The 22,947-nt window shown below is 44.5% G+C and overlaps 1 protein-coding gene across 1 annotated transcript in view; it reads right to left on the bottom strand.

Moving 5' to 3' along the window:
* Positions 1 to 232: 232 nt before the first annotated feature.
* LOC130277482 (receptor-interacting serine/threonine-protein kinase 2-like) overlaps positions 233 to 22,947 on the bottom strand; it is a 76,677-nt gene continuing 53,962 nt past the window's right edge. Inside the window, exons 7-13 of the mRNA XM_056528156.1 lie at positions 22,073 to 22,122; positions 20,711 to 20,881; positions 19,952 to 20,037; positions 16,602 to 16,661; positions 14,451 to 14,556; positions 3,397 to 3,492; positions 233 to 1,994 (exon numbers count right to left, since the gene is read on the bottom strand). Of these exons, the coding sequence (XP_056384131.1) occupies positions 1,690 to 1,994; positions 3,397 to 3,492; positions 14,451 to 14,556; positions 16,602 to 16,661; positions 19,952 to 20,037; positions 20,711 to 20,881; positions 22,073 to 22,122 (874 nt within the window). The 3' untranslated portion in view covers positions 233 to 1,689. The remainder of the gene's footprint in view (positions 1,995 to 3,396; positions 3,493 to 14,450; positions 14,557 to 16,601; positions 16,662 to 19,951; positions 20,038 to 20,710; positions 20,882 to 22,072; positions 22,123 to 22,947) is intronic.

The following is a 22,947-nucleotide window of genomic DNA, read 5'->3' as shown; positions in this document are numbered from 1 at the left end:
TCAACACTGATAAATGTAAGGTAATGCACATGGGGAGTAAAATCCAGGATGGGATTATGTACTAAATGGGAAAACACTGGGTTTTATTGGCATAGAAACAATTAACAAAAATAAATAAGGCAAAACAAAAAATACAATGAGCATTTTTTTTATAAATTAAATTTATTTTAGTCACAATAATATATAAAACACTTTTTATATTATATATCACCAGACTCTCTAAATATATAGTTCTAAGTGGGAATTGCGTTAATAAAATGGAAAAAATGGCAAAAGTGTTTGCATTTAACAATATAAAAAAAAACTCAAATTATATTGTACAATACAATATGCTTACCTGAAAATAATATGTTATAAAATAATACTTGTCAAAAAAATAACAAAGCATGAAATAATTATGCAGCCTTAAAATTAGACTAGTTATGGCTGACAGAATGAGCAAGCAGAAATGAAAGCCAACAATGGCTTAGAAAAGGAGGACCAAACTTTTGTTTTTTTTTTGTTTTTTTTGTTTAAAGAGTCATCATATTTTCTCTTTCTATCAATGCAGCTGTATGAGTGCTTGATGGTTTGCAGGACAGATCACATTTTTTAAAAGAACCAGTTTGGGGTACATAGTTTTTGATCAACGTATTTTCTTCTTTGTTTTTCTTTGGTAACTTTGTTGTATAGGTCTTTTATACATGATGGTACCACTCTTTCAAAGTCACAACATAACAAAACAAAAAAAAAAAATGCTTCAGGCATACTCTTTAATTGGTGCTGATCCTGTGAGCTCATATCCTGTTTTTTATCCTTTTATGGCTCTTATTTCCTTGTTTATGTTGCTTACACAGCCTGCAGGAGGAGGGGGTGTTCCCTTGGGCATGCATAACACATGTCCTCACATTTCATGTGGGAACTTCCACCCTCACTCATCAGAGATGACAACTAACTGCTATAATTGTGCAATAAACACATTTGTTAACCACTGTTTATTACAATTACATATACAGGAAACGAACAGAGGTGTCAGTAGAGAGCACTGTGGTCAGACAGAAAAGAACAACTCAACTTCCTCTGTAGTATACAGCATCTGATAAGTACTGGAAGGATTACGATTTTTAAATAGAAATAATTTACAAATATATTTAACAACTGTTTAATCAGTTGATTTGAAAACATTTGTTTTCCACTGGAGTACCCCTTTAAAGGACATTCCAAAACAATCTTTTAAACTGTGTTATAACACAATACTGTACTCTAGTATACGAAAACATTATTGCCTGTCAATAAAAAAAAAGAAAAAGAAAAACTGATAAACTGTTAGGCACAGCATAAGTAGCAAATAGCCATTGGTGGTCTAGATGCCTTTTTTAGACCTATGGTTGCCAAAGTAACCCTTCGCCGGCCCTTGATTGACAGGGCACTAATGGGATCATAGAGAGCTTTCTCCTTTGCATTCAGCTGTGAGTCTAACAGTGTTAGCAATACAACATAGAAGATAAGATCTCTGGTCTAAGACATATTCTAGTGTAACAAATCATTATTTGTTTCTTAATTTTCTAAACATTCCTTTCATAAATTAGGATAACTGCAATTTTCCAGTGTTCTTTCTAAAATGCTTGCAGCCGATCTTGACATTATGGCCACCAAAAGCAGAAGCTTGCCAACTCTATTGTATCCTGTTGACTTTGCGGATTCTTATATTCATGCTAGATTTCTTGGATGCATATAAATTACATTTCGCGAGCACAAACTGTCTAAAAACATTCTGGATGCTTCTTCCCCCTTTTCAGAGCAGGTTTCTAAGCATTTCCTTGTTCTGGCCTTTAGCGTCCTCTCTGAATTAATATTTTCAGAATCATCTCGGGAGAGTACAAATTTGGACCTCATGGTATCGATTAGATGGTTGAGATGACCCTCTGTTACTCTATTCAGAATAGTTTCCCTGTTTCTTTTTAGGGTCTCAACATAGTTTGCACTCCAGACAAGATGTGGACTGGAAACATGATCTACAAAAAAAATGTACATATAAATACATGCAAATATCTTAGCCTATTTCAGAACTGAATATTTTTCCAATAAGTCTGCTTAGTTATCAATCAGTCAAAACTGGATCATGACAAAATGTCTCTAACCCCACAAGACTTTTTTTTTTTAAGTGTCCCTGTTATCTCAAACATGCCACAGAGATATTGCAAACATTTTTTAAAGTTTGGGTCTCAGTGCTGAGATCCCTTTGATTATAAGAACAAGCAGCAATCTACGCCTTTCTTCCCCTGACGGCCCCGTTATAAGTCTTTGGGCCGCCTGAGGTCGGAATTAATTGTGTGGTATGTTCTAGGGTCTGTATTAGTTTAGAGTGTCTAGTCTGAGGTTTGAATCTGGTTTGAGGTTAAGTTAATTTGGGGGCCTCATCTGGTGTCTGAATGAGGTTTAATGGTCCATCCTTCAGTGTGAATTCATTTAAAGGGGTTATCCAGGAAAAAATGTCTCGGGAACTGCCCAGTTTAGAAGAGGTTTGCTATGGGGATTTGCTTCTAAACTGGGCGGTTCCCGAGACACATGTCATCAGAGAGTACTTAGACAGAAAAGAACAACCTTAACTTCAGAAGCTCATAAGTACTGAAAGGATTAAGATTTTTTAATAGAAGTAATTTACAAATCTGTTTAACTTTCTGGAGCCAGTTGATATATATAAAAAAGTTTTTTCCTGGATAAATCCTTTAAGGTCTAATCTGAGGTCTACATTGATTTAGATGTCTGGTCTGAGGTTTGCATTTGTTTAGCGGTCTTTTATCAGGTCTGTATTTATTTAGGGATGTTGGATATGGCCTGAATTCATTTTAGAGTCTAATCTGGGGTCCCATGCCTCCCCTGTTATTGTCTTACATAATTAATGTAGCTGAAGAATGTATTGGGTTCTGAAGAGAAGCAGCATCCACTGGTAGCTCATGGGACAGGGAGCCTATTGTATCTCTAAGGCTGTGTTCAGACGTGGCAATCTCCATGCAGACATTCCACAGACTGCGGGTGTTGGCATAACATGCCGGTGCTAAGACTGCTCGGAAATGCACCGTCTCCATAGACAGCAATGCATTTCCATGCAGAGTCCGCAGAAAGAATGGACAGAAAGGACGAATGGAACATGGAATTGAAATTTGCATGCACAGCTCAGCAGAATCCCATTAAATTCAATGGGACTCTGCTGCTGCAGAATTCCACACCGAAATTTCGACGTATGAACATAGCCTTATGGCCTAACATAAAGCCATTCCATTCTAGAAATCTGTAGGACCCTTTTCTGTTTGTTGTTTTTTTGGACTAAATATTTAAATTAAGTAATTTGTGTAAAAGGTATATATCAGCTGTATTGTCTACACCATCTATGCAAAAAATTAAAAAAGTTTCTACCTGTTGCGTTCCTGTGCATCCAGCTAACCCCAGAATTCTTCCGTTCAGGACATTTGATAGGCACAGAGTTATTGGAGGTTGAAACTGGCAGACTGGCTGGTAACACATAAAGGAATATAATACGTGAGAACCCTAAACTATAGATTATTTTGTGCCAAAACCCATTGATTTTGGTCAATTATCAATCTAAAACTCATGGGAAAACTGAGACATGGAACTGGTATTGCATAAATCCCTGTGTCACACACTTTCCAGAATAAGGCAGATTGGGGCAGATTTATCAAAACCTGTGTAGAGGAAGACTTGTGCATTTGCCCATAGCAACCAATCAGATCGCTTCTTTTAGTTTTCACAGGCCTCTAAAAATAAAAGAAGCAGATTGGTTGCTATGGGCAACTGCACAACTTTTTTTTTTATAAATCTCCCCCAATACAATTTATTGGTTAAAGGGGTTGTGCGCTGCCCTGCCTTTCGGAGCTCCGCTCGCAGCGTCCGGAAGTTCATTACTCCGAACGCTGTGTGCGGGCTTCCGTGTTCGCGGCCGCCCCTGGTGACGTCACGCCCGGCCCCTCGTGACGTCACACCTGCCCCCTCAACCAAAGTCTATGAGAAGGGGGCGTGACATAGACTTTGGTTACGGGGGCGGGCGTGACGTCACGAGCGGCCGGGGCGTGACGTCACGAGGGGGGCGGCTGCGAACACAGAAGTCCGCACACAGCGTTCGGAGTAAGGAACTTCCGGACACTGCGAGCGGAGCTCCGAAAGGCAGGGCAGCGCACAACCCCTTTAAAGAAATAAACAACAGCTTAGCTACTAGACAGTCTAAAGCTGGGTTCATTCTGTGTGGGAGGATCAGTTGGGGGGGGCGCTCTGATGCAGAAGTCAATGGGGTCTCTTAGGATCCATTGTGCAGAGGTACGGAGGACTAAATAAATTCTCCCCATAATTCCTGCTGTTGTTCAAGAAGATAATGCAGTGTGCAGACTATAGGTTCGTGAATCCCTCTTCGAAGCTTCATGTGATTACCAAGTTCACAGTCACAGTCATTGTGCAGAGGTACGGAGGACTAAATAAATTCTCCCCATAATTCCTGCTGTTGTTCAAGAAGATAATGCAGTGTGCAGACTATAGGTTCGTGAATCCCTCTTCGAAGCTTCATGTGATTACCAAGTTCACAGTCACAATTTGGACAGATACAGAATATTAACCCCTTAAAGTCCGGGCCAATTTTTTTGTGGGGTTTTATTTTTCCATAGCCATATGGGAGCTATAACACTGCACACACTGATCTTTTACATTGTTCAATGGTTTCTCATAGTAAACCATTGATCAATGATTCTGTCGCTTGACTGCTCATGCCTGGATCTCAGGCACTGAGCAGTCATTCGGCGATCGGACAGCATGGAGGCAGGTAGGGACCCTCCGGCTATCCTGTAAGCTGTTCGGGATGCCGCGATTTCATCGCGGTGATCCCGAACAGCTCCCTGAGCTAACCGGCATTAGTTTACTTTCACTTTAGATCCGGCGTTCAACTTTGGCCCCGCATTGTAGAACGGAAGCGGACTCATGACGTACCGATACGTCATGGGTCCTGTAGGGGTTAAAGAAATAATGAACATGTTCATTCTTTTAGCTAACTTCTCTCAGAAATGCATTGCCATCTATGGAGACGGTCCATTTCCGAGCGGACCTAATGCCGACTGATTTTTCAACAACACCCACACAAAATGTCCGGGGGGATATTGTGAATGGGCCCCCACTGTTAAGGATAAGCAAATCATATCTGACGAATCCGAATTCGTTACGAATTTCAGGAAAAATTTGATTCGCAATGCATGCTAATATCACTGCGAATCGCTTCATTAAACTATTTTTAGTGCAGTCCAGGCTCCAGGGCATCTAAAATGGCAGATACACATGTGAGGACATGGGGCAAGGAATCCTGGGAAGGCGGGAACAGGGGTCGGCGGGATGACCCTGAATCACATGCAGCATGCAGCCTATCAGCAGCCAGTCACCCTGTGATGTCACAGCCCTATATAATCGACAGCCATCTTGCGACAAGTCACTTCAGCCTTTTATTGCGCCCGCATGCGAGTCCCAGCCCGTCACTCACCTCCGTCCTCTGCCTCTGTTCCTCAGCTCCGGCGAGCGTGCCCCAGCCTCCTAGGGCGCGCGCCGGAGCTCTGAAATTAAAAGGGCCAGTGCGCCCGTAATTAGCCTCCACACCTGTACCTAAGTTCAAGCACGTCCCTCATACCCCTGCCCGATCTTTGTTTGCCACAGTGCATTAGAGAAAGAGTTAATCTGTGTTCCTTTCCGTGTACCAGACCTTGCATTCCGTGACGTGACCCGACCGTGTTCCTAGCTACCTGCCTATTGACCTTCTGCTACCTTCCTGTCTACACTCCTGTGCCGCCTGCCCTGACCTCCTGCCATCCTCACTATGTCTTGTCTCATCCCTTCTGTGCCCCGCTTCACCTCAGCCCCTGTGTGGTCGAGTCGTGCCATGGGTAGCAACCTGGGTGCCGCCTGCCGCAAGTCCATCCCGCTTTGTGGCGGGCTCTGGTGAAAACCAGCGGCACCTTAGACTCGGCTCCCTGGCACAGCCCTCGTCATCTACCACACAGATCCAGCGGATCTACTACCTCTCCAGCTCCAGACTACCATGGTCCAGCAGATCTACTACCTATCGAGTTCCCGTTGACTGCGGTGAGTCTAACAAGTGATTCACCTCAAGCCCAAATCCAGCCTAGAAGCACTGATAGGGAAGGGAGTGAGATTTAGAGAGAAAGTGCAATTTTGGGTGTAGTACACAGCGACTGTATGCTGCAGCACTGGTGTGTACAACAACTGAAAATCTAATAGTAGCAAGCCCTAAAAGCATAGTGTCCTCTATTAAGTGTAATATGTGCATACATCTATGTGGTGTACCATTTTGTTCCTGTTAAAGTCTTAAGGGCCTAGATACTGTGAAAGGCCAGCCAAAAGTACACACCTGCTGGTGTTGTAGACAAATACTGTTTTAAGTGTAGTGGAGCGTATTGTACTCCCCTCATATACATACTAAGTATGTCAGGCAGAGAAGTGCCAGGACGTGCACAGAGAAGTGGCAGAGGCCTAAATTCATCAGGCAGAGGTCGCAGCAGACTAGGGGCGAGTGGCAGCAGGAGTTGCAGCAAGAGACCTGAGCTCCCGGTATCACCTAGTGGTTGTGTCTCGACCAGCAACCCAATTGCTATCATCGATTGGTTAACACGGTCATCCACTTCATCACATGTGACATCTGACACCACAGTCAACAGTCGGTGGGTTCCTCAGACACAACCCTTAGTTGGCATGGACCGGGAGCAGTCCCTGTCCTCCCATTGCCTCTGTTCTATGCTGTTCCCTCTCCCACAGAAGTATCATGCTGTGGGTTCAGCTCCACTATTTAATGAGGACGATCTACTAGAGGACAGTAAGCAGCTACTGCCCAGCCAAGAAGTGAAGGAGATATCTGCTGCTTCCTCTGCTAGGCGGGCAAGTAGGGATGAGGAGAGTGGCGTGGGAAGTGGTGTTGTGAGCATTCAGGTTCCTGAAGCAGACACTTTTGAGGAACCTGAGGAGGACATCAGTGACGTGCAGACACAACTTGATGATGATGAAGCCGATCGCACTTGGGAGCCGGGTGCAGAAGGGGCTTCATCATCATCATCATTAGGAGAAGAGGGTTGCAGGTTGCACGGGAGGCAGCAGCTGAGCCAGCAAGGTGGTAGCATGGTTGGCAGTCAGCATGGTGGCAGAACTGGAAAGTCTGGAGTCAAACGTGCCTGGGGTAGATCACCTGCTTCGCAGTAGCCTACCATCCCGGGAGGTAGGGGAAAGAGGTTCCTGGAGTCAGCGGCAGTAGCAGTCAATCAGTGCGGATTGTTGGTGGGAAAATCAGCTACTCGGTGGTGTGGCAGTTTTTTTTATCAAGCATCCGGCACATGCAAGATGTGGCGGCAGAAGGTGAAGAGTGGCAGGGTCCCAATGTAGGCACCACTGCCCTGCGTCAACATATGCAGCGTCACCATACTGTGGCTCCGATATGGTGGTCCAGCCTGCTGCATCACCCAGTGGCACGCCGCTCCCTGTTTTAGGAAGCCAAAGCTCCACCACCTCAGACGAAGGGAGATGTGTTTCATACCATCTTCTGTCGCTCCAGATGGTCCTGCTCCTCTTACTTCGAGTCAGTCATTCCGCAAGAGACAACAGTATGCGCCCACTCATCCAACAGCGCAGAAGCTGCTGGTGCTGCAGTTTCTCCCTTTTCAAGTGGAGGACTCTGCACCTTTCACAGAACTGATGGCTTGTGCCGAGCCGAGGTGGAGAGTCCCAAGCCGTCATTTCTTTGGGAAGAAGACAGTACCAGCCCTGCACAATTTTGTGGAACAGAAGGTGGGCCAGTCCTTGAGCCAGTCTGTGTGAACCAAAGTGCACGGCAGCGCAGAGGTGTGGAGCTGTAACTACGGTCAGGGACAATACATGTCCTTTACGGCCCACTAGGTGAATGTGGTTCCTGCACAGCCACAACAGCAACTTAGACAGGTCATGCCGCTTCCGCCTCCACGCTCTCAGGCCATTGGTCCTGCGACAGTGTGCGACTCCGCCGTCTCATCCTCCACCATGTCCTCAGCCTCCACTGCACGGACAAGTCTCCGTGCCCCTCCAGCATTCCATGTGTGCAGGGCACGGTGGTGTCACACTGTTCTTCACATGGTTTGTCTTGGCGAACGGAGTCACACAGGGGAGGAACTGCTAAAAGTCATTCATCAAGAAATTGAATCATGGCTTACTCCACGAAAACTGGAAATGGGAACCATGGTGACCGACAACGGGAAGAACAACTTGTCTGCGCTGCGACAAGGAAGCCTGAGACATGCGCCGTGCATGGCACACGTGTTCATTCTGGTTGTCAAGCGGTTCCTGAAGTGTTCTCCATATCTGCAAGACATCTTAATAATGGGAAGGAAACTTTGCATGCACTTCAGCCACTCGTACACCGCAAAGCACACCCTCCTTGAGCTGCAGCTTAAGAACGGCATCCACCAACATAGACTGATTTGCGATGTTTCCACATGTTGGAATTCCACCCTCCATATGTTGGACCGACTATACGAACAGAGAAAAACCATCATCGATTTCTTGATGATCCAAGCGGATAGGGTGACTCCCCTGTATAACTTCAATGTCAACCAGTGGCAGCTCCTACATGACACCTGCCGTTTGATCAGGCCCTTTGAGGAAGCCGCATTTTTAGTCAGTCGCCAGGATTAGGGGATGAACAACATCATTCCACTGCTTCATCTAGTACAACACGTGTGGAAAAAAATAGCTGGTCAGAGCACTGGAGACATGGTGCCTACATCTCCTGGCCACATGAGCCCTGTGGGATCTGAACTGGAAGACGGGGAGGGGCACAGTGGAGCACAGTTTAGGTTTCGCGAGATGGGTGGTTTTTTCTAGTCATCTGACAGGACAGGAGGGCAGCCCCACACAGGAACCTCTCCCTATTTCCCCCTACAAACACTGCCATTTCCCAGGGTTTTTAGGTGGAAATAGAGAGAGTTTCCTGTGTGGGGCCGCCCTTTTAGGGTGAGTAACACTTGCCAAGATGGGAATTAATAGGATGAGAGTAGGGCCTTACAGGGGAAGTTTTTACCCCCACCTGCTACAATGGACAATGCGTTGTTCCCTTTTACCTCTTCGAGGAAAGTGTTACTTGTTGTTACGCCGAGCGCTCCGGGTCCCCGCTCCTCCCCGGAGCGCTCGCTTCACTCTCCCCGCTGCAGCGCTCCGGTCACATCCTCTGACCCGGGGCGCTGCGATTCCACTGTCAGCCGGGATGCGATTCGCGATGCGGGTAGCGCCCGCTCGCGATGCGCACCCCGGCTCCCGTACCTGACTCGCTCCCCGTCTGTCCTGTCCCGGCGCGCGCGGCCCCGCTCCCTAGGGCGCGCGCGCGCCGGGTCTCTGCGATTTAAAGGGCCACTGCGCCGCTGATTGGCGCAGTGGTTCCAATTAGTGTGTTCACCTGTGCACTTCCCTATATCACCTCACTTCCCCTGCACTCCCTTGCCGGATCTTGTTGCCATTGTGCCAGTGAAAGCGTTCCTTGTGTGTTCCTTGCCTGTGTTTCCAGACCTTCTGCCGTTGCCCCTGACTACGATCCTTGCTGCCTGCCCCGACCTTCTGCTACGTCCGACCTTGCTTCTGCCTACTCCCTTGTACCGCGCCTATCTTCAGCAGCCAGAGAGGTGAGCCGTTGCTAGTGGATACGACCTGGTCACTACCGCCGCAGCTAGACCATCCCGCTTTGCGGCGGGCTCTGGTGAAAACCAGTAGTGGCTTAGAACCGGTCCACTAGCACGGTCCACGCCAATCCCTCTCTGGCACAGAGGATCCACTACCTGCCAGCCGGCATCGTGACACTTGTCTTCAAAGGATGGCCCCACACAGGAACCAATCCGCAATTCCACCTAAAAGCCCTGGAAAATGGCATTGTTTGTAGGTGGAAATAGGTTGTACATAGCCTCAATACTTGCTTGTGCACACTAACACTTTTACAAAAGAGACCATATTCTTCTGCCTATCTGCCTCAGCTGCTATTCTGATCCTGATGCAACACATCTGATGCCAAGTTCTCATTTTTTTACCCACCTTTGTCACCGGGTATTGGTATTGCCACCCACCGCACCACTGTCACCGGGTCAATTTCAGGACTCCTGATGCTGCTTCTGCCACCTCCAGGCTGTCTCATTCTGCCACCATATGTTCTCCTCATGCTGATGCCAGCTCCAAGCTGTCTCATACTGCCACCATATGTTCTCCTCATGCTGCTGCCACCTCCAGGCTGTGTCATTCAACCACTTTATGTTCTCCTAATGCTGCCGCAAACTCCAGGCTGTGTTATTTAGCCACTATATGCTGCCGCCAACTCCAGGCTGTGTCATTCAGCCACTATATGTTCTTCTCATGCTGCTGCCACCTCCATGCTGTGTCATTCAGCCACTATATGGTCTCCTCATGCTGCCGTCACCTCCACGATGTGTCATTCAGCCACTATATGGTCTCCTCATGCTTCTGCCACCTCCAGGCTGTGTCATTCAGCCACTATATGTTCTCCTCATGCTGCCGCAAACTCCAGGCTGTGTCATTCAGCCACTATATGCGGCCGCCAAATCCAGGCTGTGTCATTCAGCCACTATGTGGTCTCCTCATGCTGCCGCCAACTCCAGGCTGTGTCATTCAGCCACTATATGTTCTCCTAATGCTGCTGCCACCTCTACGCTGTGTCATTCAGCCACTATATGGTCTTCTCATACTGATGCCCCCTCCAGGCTCTGTCATTGTGCCGCTCTCCGACAGTAATTTTAATAGCGATGCCTCTGATCTGCATGTCATACTGAATAACAGTATTATTTCACTAAGCCATTACTACCCTATGCGTGTTACAGCAAGGCAAAGTGTTCTACACCCCTATTGAGGCTCTCTGTAGGCCAGAAATAGCAGTTTTTTAATAGCGATTCGCCGCAAATAAATTCGGACCGAAACTATTTTTAGGAAAATTCGGCTTATCGGCCGAATCAAATTTTTCAAAAATTCGCTCATCTCTACCCACTGTGCATAGGGAGAAAACATTCAATTATTGGTGGGTGGGCAGGGGAAATAGCAACTCTTTTCTGGCCTGTTTTAAGGTGTAAGTTGTCCTAACCTACAGTATATTCCATAAGGTCCAGACTGCTGAAGATAGTGTATCTAACGCTGTTATGCTGATAACCTACATGACAAGTTCCCATTTAGGTTACCTTAATACTATATGTTTAGATATTGTATAAACCGTACGGTACAATGAGGTTCAAACATTATACCCTATGAGATACGTTAATATCAGTGCCCTTAAAGGGGTACTCCGCTGAAAAAAAAAATGTTGACACCTCTGTCCATGTCAGGGACTGTCCGGAGCAGGATAGGTTTGCTCTGGGGACTTGCTCCTGCTCTGGACAGTTCTTGACATGGACAGAGGTGTCAGCAGAGAGCACTGTGGTCAGACAGAAAATAAATTCAAAAGGAAAAGAACTTCCTCTGTAGCATATAGCAGCCGATAAGTACTGGAAGGATTAAGATTTTTAAATAAAAGTAATTTACAAATCTGTTTAACTTTTTGGCACCAGTTGATAAAAAAATAAAATAAATCCACTGCAGTACCCCTTTATTGTCCATTATAAAGCTCGCTCTGTATTTATTAGTGAGTGGCACAAGAAGAAAGTCCCTAATACCATGTTGTTCCCTTGAGTAATACATTTCAGGTTAGTGGAATAAAAGCCTTTGATGACAAGGATTTGTTTTCATGCGTTAACTTTCCTCTTTAGTGACAATGCTCAGGTCATTAAGTAAAGAGCAAATGTTTGCTTATGGATGGCTTTGTTTAAAAAAGGAATTACACTGTCATACACAATAGCAATGCAGTAAAAAAGATTGTTTTATGCCATTTGCCCAAAAAAGGAGATATTTCAACTCTACATACTAGTGGTCTGAACCTTTTTAAAGTCTAATGACTGACTGCATAAAACATTCATACATATTATCCCTACACCTATCACCATTTCACCAATTAAAACTCTCCTCAAATCCACCATTGTTTTATGTGATAATTTAAAAAGGCTCTAAGAGACTGCAATCACAGACATACCTCTATGACGCACTCAAAGACATTTTGCCCAGTTGACTGACTTTGTGAAGCAAAATGGTTGTTTCGATGAATTGCCCTCCATCTAGGCAATTCTGACCATGCTGTTAGGATGTGTTGGGAGCAATTGTTACATTAGGGCACACACACACACACACACACAGTGAACAAGCAATGGATAGCCCAGACAGACCACCAGTATAGAGGATAGCTTGATCTGCCAACAAGCATGAGCTGCTCCCACAATTTATTTTTCCATCATCCAGGCACATATGACAGTCAGTCACCCCTAGTAGCGACAGCTCAGCAATATACAGTGGTCCCTCAACATACGATGGTAATTCGTTCCAAACGACCCATCGTTTGTTGAATCCATCGTATGTTGAGGAATTCGTGCAATGTAATAAGTGCATTTAATACTCACCTGTCCCCGCCACTCTGGACCGCGTCCTCACTGCTCCCGATGCTGTCCCGCTGCTTCGGCGTCTTCTTCAGGATCCTCCGGTTTCTTCCGCATCTTCTCCGGTGTTCGGGCCTCGCTTTCTGGTGACGTTATTACGTTGCTGCGCCGGCACAGCGTGTGCAACGACATAATAGCGACGCCAGAAAGCGAGGCCCGGACCCTGGAGAATATGCAGAAGACGCCGGAGGATCGTGAAGTGGACCCGGAGCAGCAGGGATAGGTAAGTGAACCTGTCCGGGATGCTTAAACTGCTATCCGACAGCAGCTTAAGCATTTTGCGCTGTCGGATAGCAGTTAATGCGATGGCCCCGACATATAAAAGCATCGTATGTCGATGCTGACATCGACATGCGATGGCCTCTGAGAGGCCATCGTATGTCGATTTGATCATATGTCGGGGCCATCGCATGTCGGGGGGTTACTGTATGCAGGACATCTTGGGGCCACATGTGTTGCCTCTCATGGCAGGGCTTCCAACTGGCTTTTTTTTTAGCCCACACAAAGCACAGGTTACTGAGGAATGTCTCCAACAGATTACAGCACTTCTTTTGCCTGCCCAGTTGCCAGATTTATCACCAAGTGAGCATTTATGGGACCAGCCTGGATGCCAGCTTCAGCTACCTAAGAGTGTGCGGAATCTACAGGCCCAGCAGTACATTCTGTGGACAAATGTACCAAAGGATGTCATAGAGAACCTGTAGTCCTCCATGCCCAACCGTGTCTCATCTTGTATCCAGGCTAGATGTGACCCAACAGCGCAATAGAACCTAATTTTACACCAGGTTACACAGGTTTTAGTATCCCTGCAAGTAGGTGTCTAAATCCGCCATTTAAGGAATACTTTACCATCATCCTACCAAGAAAACGAGGGTCCCAAACCTGGTACTCAAGTATCCACCCGAATTACCCAGTTTGTACAGTCTCTTAGTCATCATATGGTGTATTTACTGTGCCAACTTGTCATATATTGAGTAAGAAGCATTCAGTGACATGAATTGCCTGTAAGATCTCCAAAAACGAACACTCAGACGTATTATTCATTTTATTCTCTATACTTTTCCTAGATCGATTCAACTCTTCTTTCAGGAGCATAGCCCTTCACAACATTTTATTTTGTGGAGGAGAATTAAATTATTAGTTGGGATTGAACCAGCCCAAGAGGGAGGACTGTGCATTTAAGTGTTTTGGGGATTGCTATTTCTTCCTATAGCTAATAATTGATGCCTGTATCTCTTACATCTCTTCTCTCCAGAGCAGGAGCGTTTCTATAAAGGTGCAGTTGTATGTGGACCATTGTAGCTAAAGAAATCCATAAGGAGACCAGTATTATAAACGGTACAGTTGGGGGATCTGTTACAGTTTGTGGACTTGGGCCCTGCATCTTCAATGTCACCTCTGCTCCAGAGTCCTTTTGACTCCAAGTGCTGCCACACTGGGTCCTGACATTGACCAACGTCAGACTAGCACCCATTTTTTAGAGGGTTTGGTCTGTTGTCTCAGTTTATTTTGGGTTTTGTTCTGAGCTGTCAATTTATCTCTGATGACCTCGCTTATATGATAAATCCCAATCCTAGAAAAGAGTGTTTAGAACCATTTTCTCTAGCCATGGAGAACTCCTGATAATAAAATGACTACATTTAGTCTCAAGCTGTTTGCCATTCTGTTACATATTTATGAGCAGACAATATGCTACTGTTTATTTCAACCTAAACATTGTCTGGATTCAGATTACAGGCTGCAGGACAGGAGTAACTCATAGTCCTTCACCTGTATTTTAATTTTAAAAAATTGCATTACGGGGTCCAGTTTTAATAATCAGTTACAGAATAATTAAACGCCACTTACAAAAACTTTGGATTATATAATGAATGCTCTCACCACTTCTCTTCTCTTTCTTTGGCCCAGGACATAGTGAGTGTACATCAGGGCTTGATTCAGGTTCACTCTGTGTTCTACTTCTATGGCTCTTAGTCAACCAACCCTCCTGCAGATTGTACAAATCAATCTATTAGATTTTTATACTCACATGCAAATATTTAAACACACAAGCAAAATAACTATTCCTAATAGATTTTTTTTTTTTTTTGCTAAACTTATTCTATCAATGTTTCCTACTAGTTATGCCATTGTTGGCCTGGCTTTTTTAGAGGCTCCATAGGTAATCATTATAGTCTATAGCTGATCAAATAGCTTCCAAAGAAGGTTGATTGGTGCCAATAGGTGCTGAAGTGGCACAGTGCTTTCATAATTATGCACAATGGTCTCACAATGATGGTGTATCCCAGCTACAGGTCACAGATAGCTTTCCTAATAAATATGCAAGTTTTCAAAAATTTTTTGTCATTTGGTTGTTCCAATGATAACCTGTAAGGCTTCTGGGAATTTTAGACCTATAAGCAAACACAGACCAGAAGTCTAGAAGTGATAGGGGTAGATATAGCCAGAAAACATCATAGTTCAGGTCCATTTACATATGAAGTAACCCTATGAAACTGGAAAGCTCCCTGCAAATGAGCTTTGTATGAATAGATTTTGGCACTGAACAGTAAACAACCAGACTGCCGGTTCTGGCTCTTTAGCTTTTTGGTGAGAACCAAATTCCTAGCTGGAGTTCCATTGTAAATTAGGGAATTGCTATTGACATAGCATATTAAAGAGGAAAAATGATTGTTGGCCAGTAAACTTCCCGGCTTACCAGTTAAATTTGGCATATAGGAGTCAAATGAATCTGTTTCCAATCAGTTGTTGGCTGTAGGTTTGGCTTCTAAGATATCAGAGACCGTTAAAGGGGTACTCCGGTGGAAAACTTTTTTTTTTTTTATGAACTGGTGCCAGAAAGTTAAACAGATTTGTAAATTACTTCTATTAAAAAATCTTAATCCTTTTAGCACTTTTTAGCAGCTGTATGCTACAGAGGAAATTATTTACTTTTTTTAAAGGGGTACTCCGCCCCTAGACATCTTAGGGATAAGATGTCAGATCGCCGGGGTCCCGCTGCTGGGGACCATGGGGATCGCTGCTGCAGCACCCCGCTATCATTACTGCGCAGAGCGAGATCGCTCTGCACGTAATGACGAGCAATACAGGTATCGTTACGTCACGGCTCCGCCCCTCATGACGTCACGGCCCGCCCCCGTCAATACAAGTATATGGCCATAGACTTGCATTAAGGGGACGGGCCGTGACGTCATGAGGGGCAGAGCTATGATGTCACGCTGCTCCGTCCCCTGTATCGCCCGTCATTACGCACAGAGCGAACTCGCTCTGTGCTGTAATGATAGCGCGGTGCCGCAGCGGCGTTCCCCGGGGTCCCCAGCAGCGGGACCGCGGCGATCTAACATCTTATCCCCTATCCTTTGGATAGGGGATAAGATGCCAGGGGCGGAGTACCCCTTTAATTTCTTTTTTTTGTGTTGTCCACAGTGCTCTCTGCTGACACCTCTGTTTGTGTCAGGAACTGTCCAGAGCATCATAGGTTTGCTGTGGCGATTTTCTCCTGCTCTGGACAGTTCCTGATATGGGCATCAGGTGTCAGCAGAGAGCACTGTGGACAACACAAAAAAGAAATTCAAAAAATAAAGATTTTCCTCTGTAGCAAACAGCTGCTAAAAAGTACTGAAAGGATTAAGATTATTTAATAGAAGTAATTTGCAAATCTGTTTAACTTTCTGGCACCAGTTCATTTAAAAAAAAAGTTTTCCACAGGAATACCCCTTTAATAACACAGAGAGATGATATGGCCAGTCACATATAGCATATATGGCATTACTATGCCTCTATACAAGTACATTTACAGAAGTGTAATACAGTATATGGATAAGCTTAGTGCACCACTGCTAAACCCACACTTTTTAGTGGCTCCTATATTTGGCTTATGAAACAAGGTATGATGTCCATATTATACCCTCATAGGTTTTGTTTATATGAAATAATCCCCTTAATAATCATGAGTCTGTTAAAGTGAAAGAAGAACATTATAAACTGATACAAAAAAGAAAAAAAATATATTATCTTTACATAGATACTTACATCCAGATATTTGATATCAAATTCCACGGTGCTCTCCTGGGAGTGCTGAGCGGCCATCTCCTGAAAAATGGTCATTGCATTTAGCATAGTTTACTAGCTTTTTCCTACTGAAGATAGTTGTAATTCCTATTAACATAGGGCAACATTGAAGCCCAGAGCTATGGGTGTAGGATTTCAGATAATTGCACAGATATCAATTATTATTGCTGGAAATCTCTTCAGATTTAATGTGGTGTCATATTTACCTTAACTCTTTCTAAAATGCAGGAATTCAAAGAGGACCTGTGGCCTCAGTATCATGTTTTCTTATAGCCTTCTTATAGTTGTGCCATTATTCAGTTAGGCTGTATTTACACCATGATTTGAGTGTCCGCTGCACAGATATGGTTTCAGAAGCTTTAATCGGATGAAATCGTATCTGTGCACGGACATGTACAGGCCCATTAACTATTATGGGGCTACGGACCCAATCGTGGTCTGCTAGTGACTACGATCTGGTCATTTTCTAAGCATGTCAGATTTTTGACATTGACTGAAAATCGTGGTCTGCCAAGATTTTCAGTCCGTGTGAAAAATCTAACATGCTGAGAAAATGACCAGATCGTAGTCACTAGCAGACCACGATTGGGTCCGCAGCCCCATAATAGTTAATGGGCCTGTACATGTCCGTGCACAGATACGATTTCAGCCAATTGAAGCTTCTGAAATCGTATCTGTGCAGCGGACACTCAAATCGTGGTGTGAATGCAGCCTTATTCTTCCTAGAAATGGGACTTAATGACTAAATAGCCAATTGGGCATTACCAGCTGGGGGCATGTTCCTACACCATGTGAGGCTTTCAATTTAAAGCTGACTGTTCCAGAGTTTGTAGATTTATCAAAACCTGTCCAGTGGAAAAGTTGCTGAGTTGCCCATAGCAACCAATCAGATCGCTTCTTTCATTTTTCAGTGGCCTTGATAAAAATGAAAGCAAGCAAGCTTATTGGTTGCTATGGGCAACTTTTCCTCTGGACAGGTTTTGTTAAATCTCCCTCAGTGAACTTACTCTGTAAATCTGTTTTCCACTTCATGGCTTAGTTGCCGTGGTTCCTTAACGCTTCCACTTTTTGTTAAAATCACTTACAGCTGATCATAAAAGATCAGGGAAGGAATAGATTTAATGAACTGACTGGGAATTCAGAGAGCTCTTTAGAATTACTCATCATTTCACAAGGGGGACCAGACCCCTTTTACCCCTGAAACATTGCTAGCTGGGATCTGTCTATAGAATTTGTTTCTAAGGGTTGGACTTCGAATCCTTACTTAATGTGGTACTCCACCCCTTGACATCTTATCCCCTTTAAAGGAGTTATCCAGTATTTAAAAACTAAAAATTTGACTCGCAGTAAAGAATGGATCACTATACACCATTTTTTAAATCAGACGATCCATATGTGCAGAGGTTTACCTCTGCGCACCTCTTGCTGTGTTTCAGGTTTGTCAGTGATCTCTCAACCACTGGGACATTGAACAGTGCTGACATCTTGGTCTGCATGCGTAGCAATCTGCCGGAGTGATAAACCAAGCTCTAAACCAGTCTAAGGGTACACTCACACAAGCGGATTTTCGCAGCGTATATCGCTGCAGATCCGCTGGTGAAGGTCCGCTCTATGCCGTCTTTACATGTGCCTGCTCGTATCGGCAATACGCCGCTACGAGCAGACACACTGCGATGCGAGTTGCAGTATACTCGCACATCACAGGAGCTCTCTGCCTTGCTCACAGCAGAGAAAGTGGCCGCGATGTGCGAGTATGCCGCGCACATCGCTGCAGGGTGTCTGCTCATCGCGGCGTGTTGCTGTTACAAGCAGGCACATGTAAAGACTGCATAGAGCGGGCCTTCACCAGCAGAGCGTTCACACGAAAGTATTTTTGCTGCAGATCTGTTGCAGATTTGCTTCAGCAGATTTTTCTGCCCATTGAAGTGAATGGGCAGCAAAATCTGCAGTAGCAAATCTGCAACAGATCTGCAGCACAAATATGCACGTGTGAACGCACTCTAAGGGTACTTTCACTCGTACAGGATCCTGCGCAGGATTAGTAACTGTAGATTAGAAGCTGTACCTAGTCATTTAGTTTACATTGAAGTCTGCAGCAGAAAATCCTGTGCATCAAATCCTGCACATCAAATCTGCGTGTGTGTGAACGTACCCTAAACAAGTAATAAACCAGTTCAAGAATTAAGTCCCTCTCAGCTGTAACAAGTGGCAATAACTGACATGATGAAGAACAAGAGGCATTGCACAATCACACTGTACTGACTTGGATTTTTGAGTTTTTTATGTCGCTGATAATATTTACTTTCAATCTGGTTTTTATATTATTAAAGCTGCTCCTACATGCCACAGATTAGAGCTAGGAGCCTGAGAATGTGATTATTTGCAAATCTTATTAATGCCAGCTACTTCCTCGGTTTAGGTAATCTTTTGGCAAAATTGTTGGTACCCTTCCGTTAAAGGCAGAAAACCCCACAATGCTCCCTGAAATAAGTTGAAACTGACATAAGTAATAATAAATACAAATTTACTAAAAATTATCTGATCAAAATCAGACATCGCTTTTGAATTGTGGTTCGACAGAATCTTTAATAAAACAAAAATGATGGTACCCTGAACGTAATAATTCTTAACACAACCTTATGAGATTGTCACTGGAATCAATGTCAGGAAGCTTGGTCTCAGTTGCAGGTCATGGGTCCTTCTTTAGAATAAAACACAGCTTAAAGGGGTACTCCAATGCTCAGAGTTTGGAACAAACTGTTCCAAACGCTGGAGCCGATGCCGGGAGCTCATGACGTCATAGCCCCTACCCCTCATGACGTCACATCCAGCCCCCTCAATGCAAGTCTATGGGAGGGGGAGTGACAGTTGTCACGCCCCCTCCCATAGACTTGCATTGAGGGGGCATGACATCATGAGGGGGGGGGGGTTATGATGTCACAAGCTATTGGCATCGGCTCCAGTGTTCAAAACAGTTTGTTGCAAACTCTGAGCAGTGGAGTACCCCTTTAAAACACCCAAGAGAAGCCTCATTGAAAGTAACAGAAAACACTTGATTCCAATGATTGCCTTAAAAGGTCGTACAAAAAAATATTAACCCATCATTTTTGTCCAGGCCAGTTTCATCACAGTTCAAAAGCAATGTCTCCTTTTCATCAGTTAATTGTCAGTAATTTTGTATTCATTATTTCTTTTATCAGTTTCAAGTTATTTAAGCCAGCACTGTGGGTTTTTCTGTCTTTACAGAATGGTACCAACAATTTTGTCCACTACTGTATATATCACAGGGTAATATGGGAAAAATCTTTTACCTTTTCTTTATTTAGGCAGTCAATTTGACATTGAATCTCTTCTTTGGAAAAGCTCTGAAGGATGTTGTTTAGGCGAGACAAACACTCTGTGTGTAAAATGGACGTCAATTAGAAATCATTTCTCACAAACAGGTTTTGTCATTTCAGGTGTTGGGCTCTACTACTCTCAATCTAAAAAACAGGGTTTTCTCAGCCATAGGGGATAAGATGCCTGATCGCAGGAGTCCCGTCCCGTCTCAGGAGCATGTTCGCACCGAGTCTGATTACTGTCGATCACGGGGCTGTGACGTCACGGCTCCGCCCTGTGTGACATCATGGTCCGCCCCCTCAATGCAAGCCTAAGGGAGGGGGCGTGAGGGCCGTCACGCCCCCTCCCATAGACTTGCATTGAGGGGCGGGGCGTGATGTGACACGGGGGCGGAGCCGTGACGTCACGCTCTTTCGCTCGCGTGGTCGGGATCCGAAGCCTCCAGCGTTGCGGGAAACCGTTGAGGTGGGTTCTGCAGCCGAGATTCCGGGGGTCCCCAGCAGCGGGACCCCCACGATCTGACATCTTATCCTTTGGATAGGGGATAAGATGTCTAGGGGCAGAGTACCCCTTTAAATAATATTCCCTCTTCCACAGCAGCGCACTTCTAAATGCTATCATAATACTTGAATTATGCAATAATTTACATGGAATGTAACACAGAAGCTTAAGTATCTTATACTTTTGTAGTATTAGAAGATCTAGTTCAGTCATACACATGTCCAACTTACCAGCTGCTGTCGGCCTCATATGGGGGTTCTGATGCCAGCACAAGTTAGTGAGTTGACTTAGATTTGCACGTTGACTGTGGTGGAGACTGGTGTCTTTTAAGAGAACATCTATGTTTGGTTGTGGTCTGATCCCTCTAGTTACTTCAGTTACCAGCTTCAGATGATTATTTTCTGTAGCAAAAATGTTGATTACAAATTTAAACAGATTTGCTTGTATGAAAATTTGACTTGTGCTGTTAGAAATATTCTCACTTAAGACATTGATAACATATTGCTAGCATATCCCCTCAATGTCTAATGGATAGAGGTCTAACTTCCATGACCCCCGGCGTTAGCTAGAATTAAAGGGGTACTCCGCTGCTCAGGGTTTGGAACAAACTGTTCCGAAAGCTGAGCCAGCACTGGCAGCTCGTCATAGCCCCACCTCTCACTATGTCACGCCCCGCCCCCTCAATGCAAGTCTATGGGAGGGGCCCCTCCGGGAGGGGCCCCTCCCATAGACTTGCACTGAGGGGGCGGTGCATTACATCATGAATGGTGGGGCTATGACATTACGAGCTCCCGGCGCTGGCTCCTGCGCTGTTCCAAACGCTGAGCAGCGGAGTACCCCTTTAAGTAGCAGCCATGTTAGGAAAGTAATGTATCCCTTTGGAACCTATTGGCTAGACACAAGTTTTTTCTGGGCTGCATAGTTAACATTCCCTACAAATCCAAGCTGAGATGACAGTAGAGGAAGGGGCATTGCTGTTCCTTAGCAACATTACCACAAATGATGGGTAAGAGCAAATAGCAGAGATAAAAATGGATCTTCACCAGGAGCGATTACGGTGTTGAATGAAGGCGACTGTATTTGTGGAATTCACATCACAAGGTTTATTTAGGCACAACAAACAATGCGTTTCTTGCCTGAAAAGGGCACTTCCTGATGAAGTGCCCTTTTTTGGCAAGAAACACATTGTTTGTTGTGCCTAAATAAACCTTGTGATGTGAATTCCACAAATTGCAATTGCCAAGTATGTCTTAGTACTGCACTAGGGGAGCGTGTGCCTTTTTTTTTCTATTTTCCATAGACACCTACTACACTGGGTAAATACTGGTTGAACAGATTGATATCACCACGTGTAATAGGCTCAGAGACTGACGAACAAGCAAATGCTCTTTCTTTTGCGGATCACATAGTTTTAGCAGGACAAGAAACAACAGTTTGTTAACCACTCATATCCCAGTGTAAATAGGAAATCTACAACTGACAATAATGAAAGTAAACCATGCAAATGCTCTTCAAACAAAAGCCAATCTACAGGGGAATGTGGAAAGCCCCTCTTAATATATGTTGCAGGGTCAGATAAAACAAGAACTTACCGTGGAAGGGTTGTTTTCGGCTGAGGGTTTCATACAAAATAATTCCCAAGCTGCAAAGAAGAGTAATAATTAGAATAAATACAGGACACATTGAATTCAGCAGAGAGCAACCTGTGTGTGCATGTATACCTATATTGTGCCAGGATTTGCAGCCTATATTTGTTCTTCAGCTATGTGTTCTTGCAAATAAGCAGATCATTGGGCTACTAAGTCTGCATTGTCTTATTAGGGTACGTTAACACAATTCGCTGCAAGTTAATTCACCTCATTGAGTGCGCCGAAAGTCTGCATTAGTGGCAGATTTTCAGATTGCCGGTGGTCCCATTGAACCCATGGAAGGCAAACTCGCAGCGTATTTCCCGCAGTGGCTAAGCTTCTGCAAATTAAGTTGGTGTGAAACTGTTGAATTCGAAATTACTGCATCTGGGAGGTCATTGGCCAGCATTGGTCATCTCTATACCATAGCAGTAAGCTGAAGATATATTTAAATGGTACATAACCTTATGCTCTGACTTCCCACAGACTTCTATTATTAAATGTTGCCGTGGTATACGTTTTTCCTCGTAGAAGTATATGCTTTTACATTGTTTAAAGGGGTTATCCAGGAATAGAAAAACAGAGCTAATTTCTTTCTTTTATTTTTTTTTTTAAATGCTCCCCTTCTTTCTCCAGGTTGGGTGTGGTTCTGCAGCTTAGTTCCATTGAAGTGAATGGAGCCAAGTTGTAATACCAAACCTAACCTGCGGAAAAGACGTGGAGCTGTTTTTTAAAGAAATTATCTCTTTTTTCCCCCCATCTTTTAATTCCTTGACAACCCCTTTAAAGGGGTACTCCACCCCTAGACATCTTATCCCCTATCCAAAGGATAGGGGATA

The sequence above is a fragment of the Hyla sarda genome, chromosome 6, assembly GCF_029499605.1.
Source record: "Hyla sarda isolate aHylSar1 chromosome 6, aHylSar1.hap1, whole genome shotgun sequence".
Classification (NCBI taxonomy): Eukaryota; Metazoa; Chordata; class Amphibia; order Anura; family Hylidae; genus Hyla; species Hyla sarda.
This window is presented reverse-complemented; position numbering and strand designations above follow the sequence as displayed.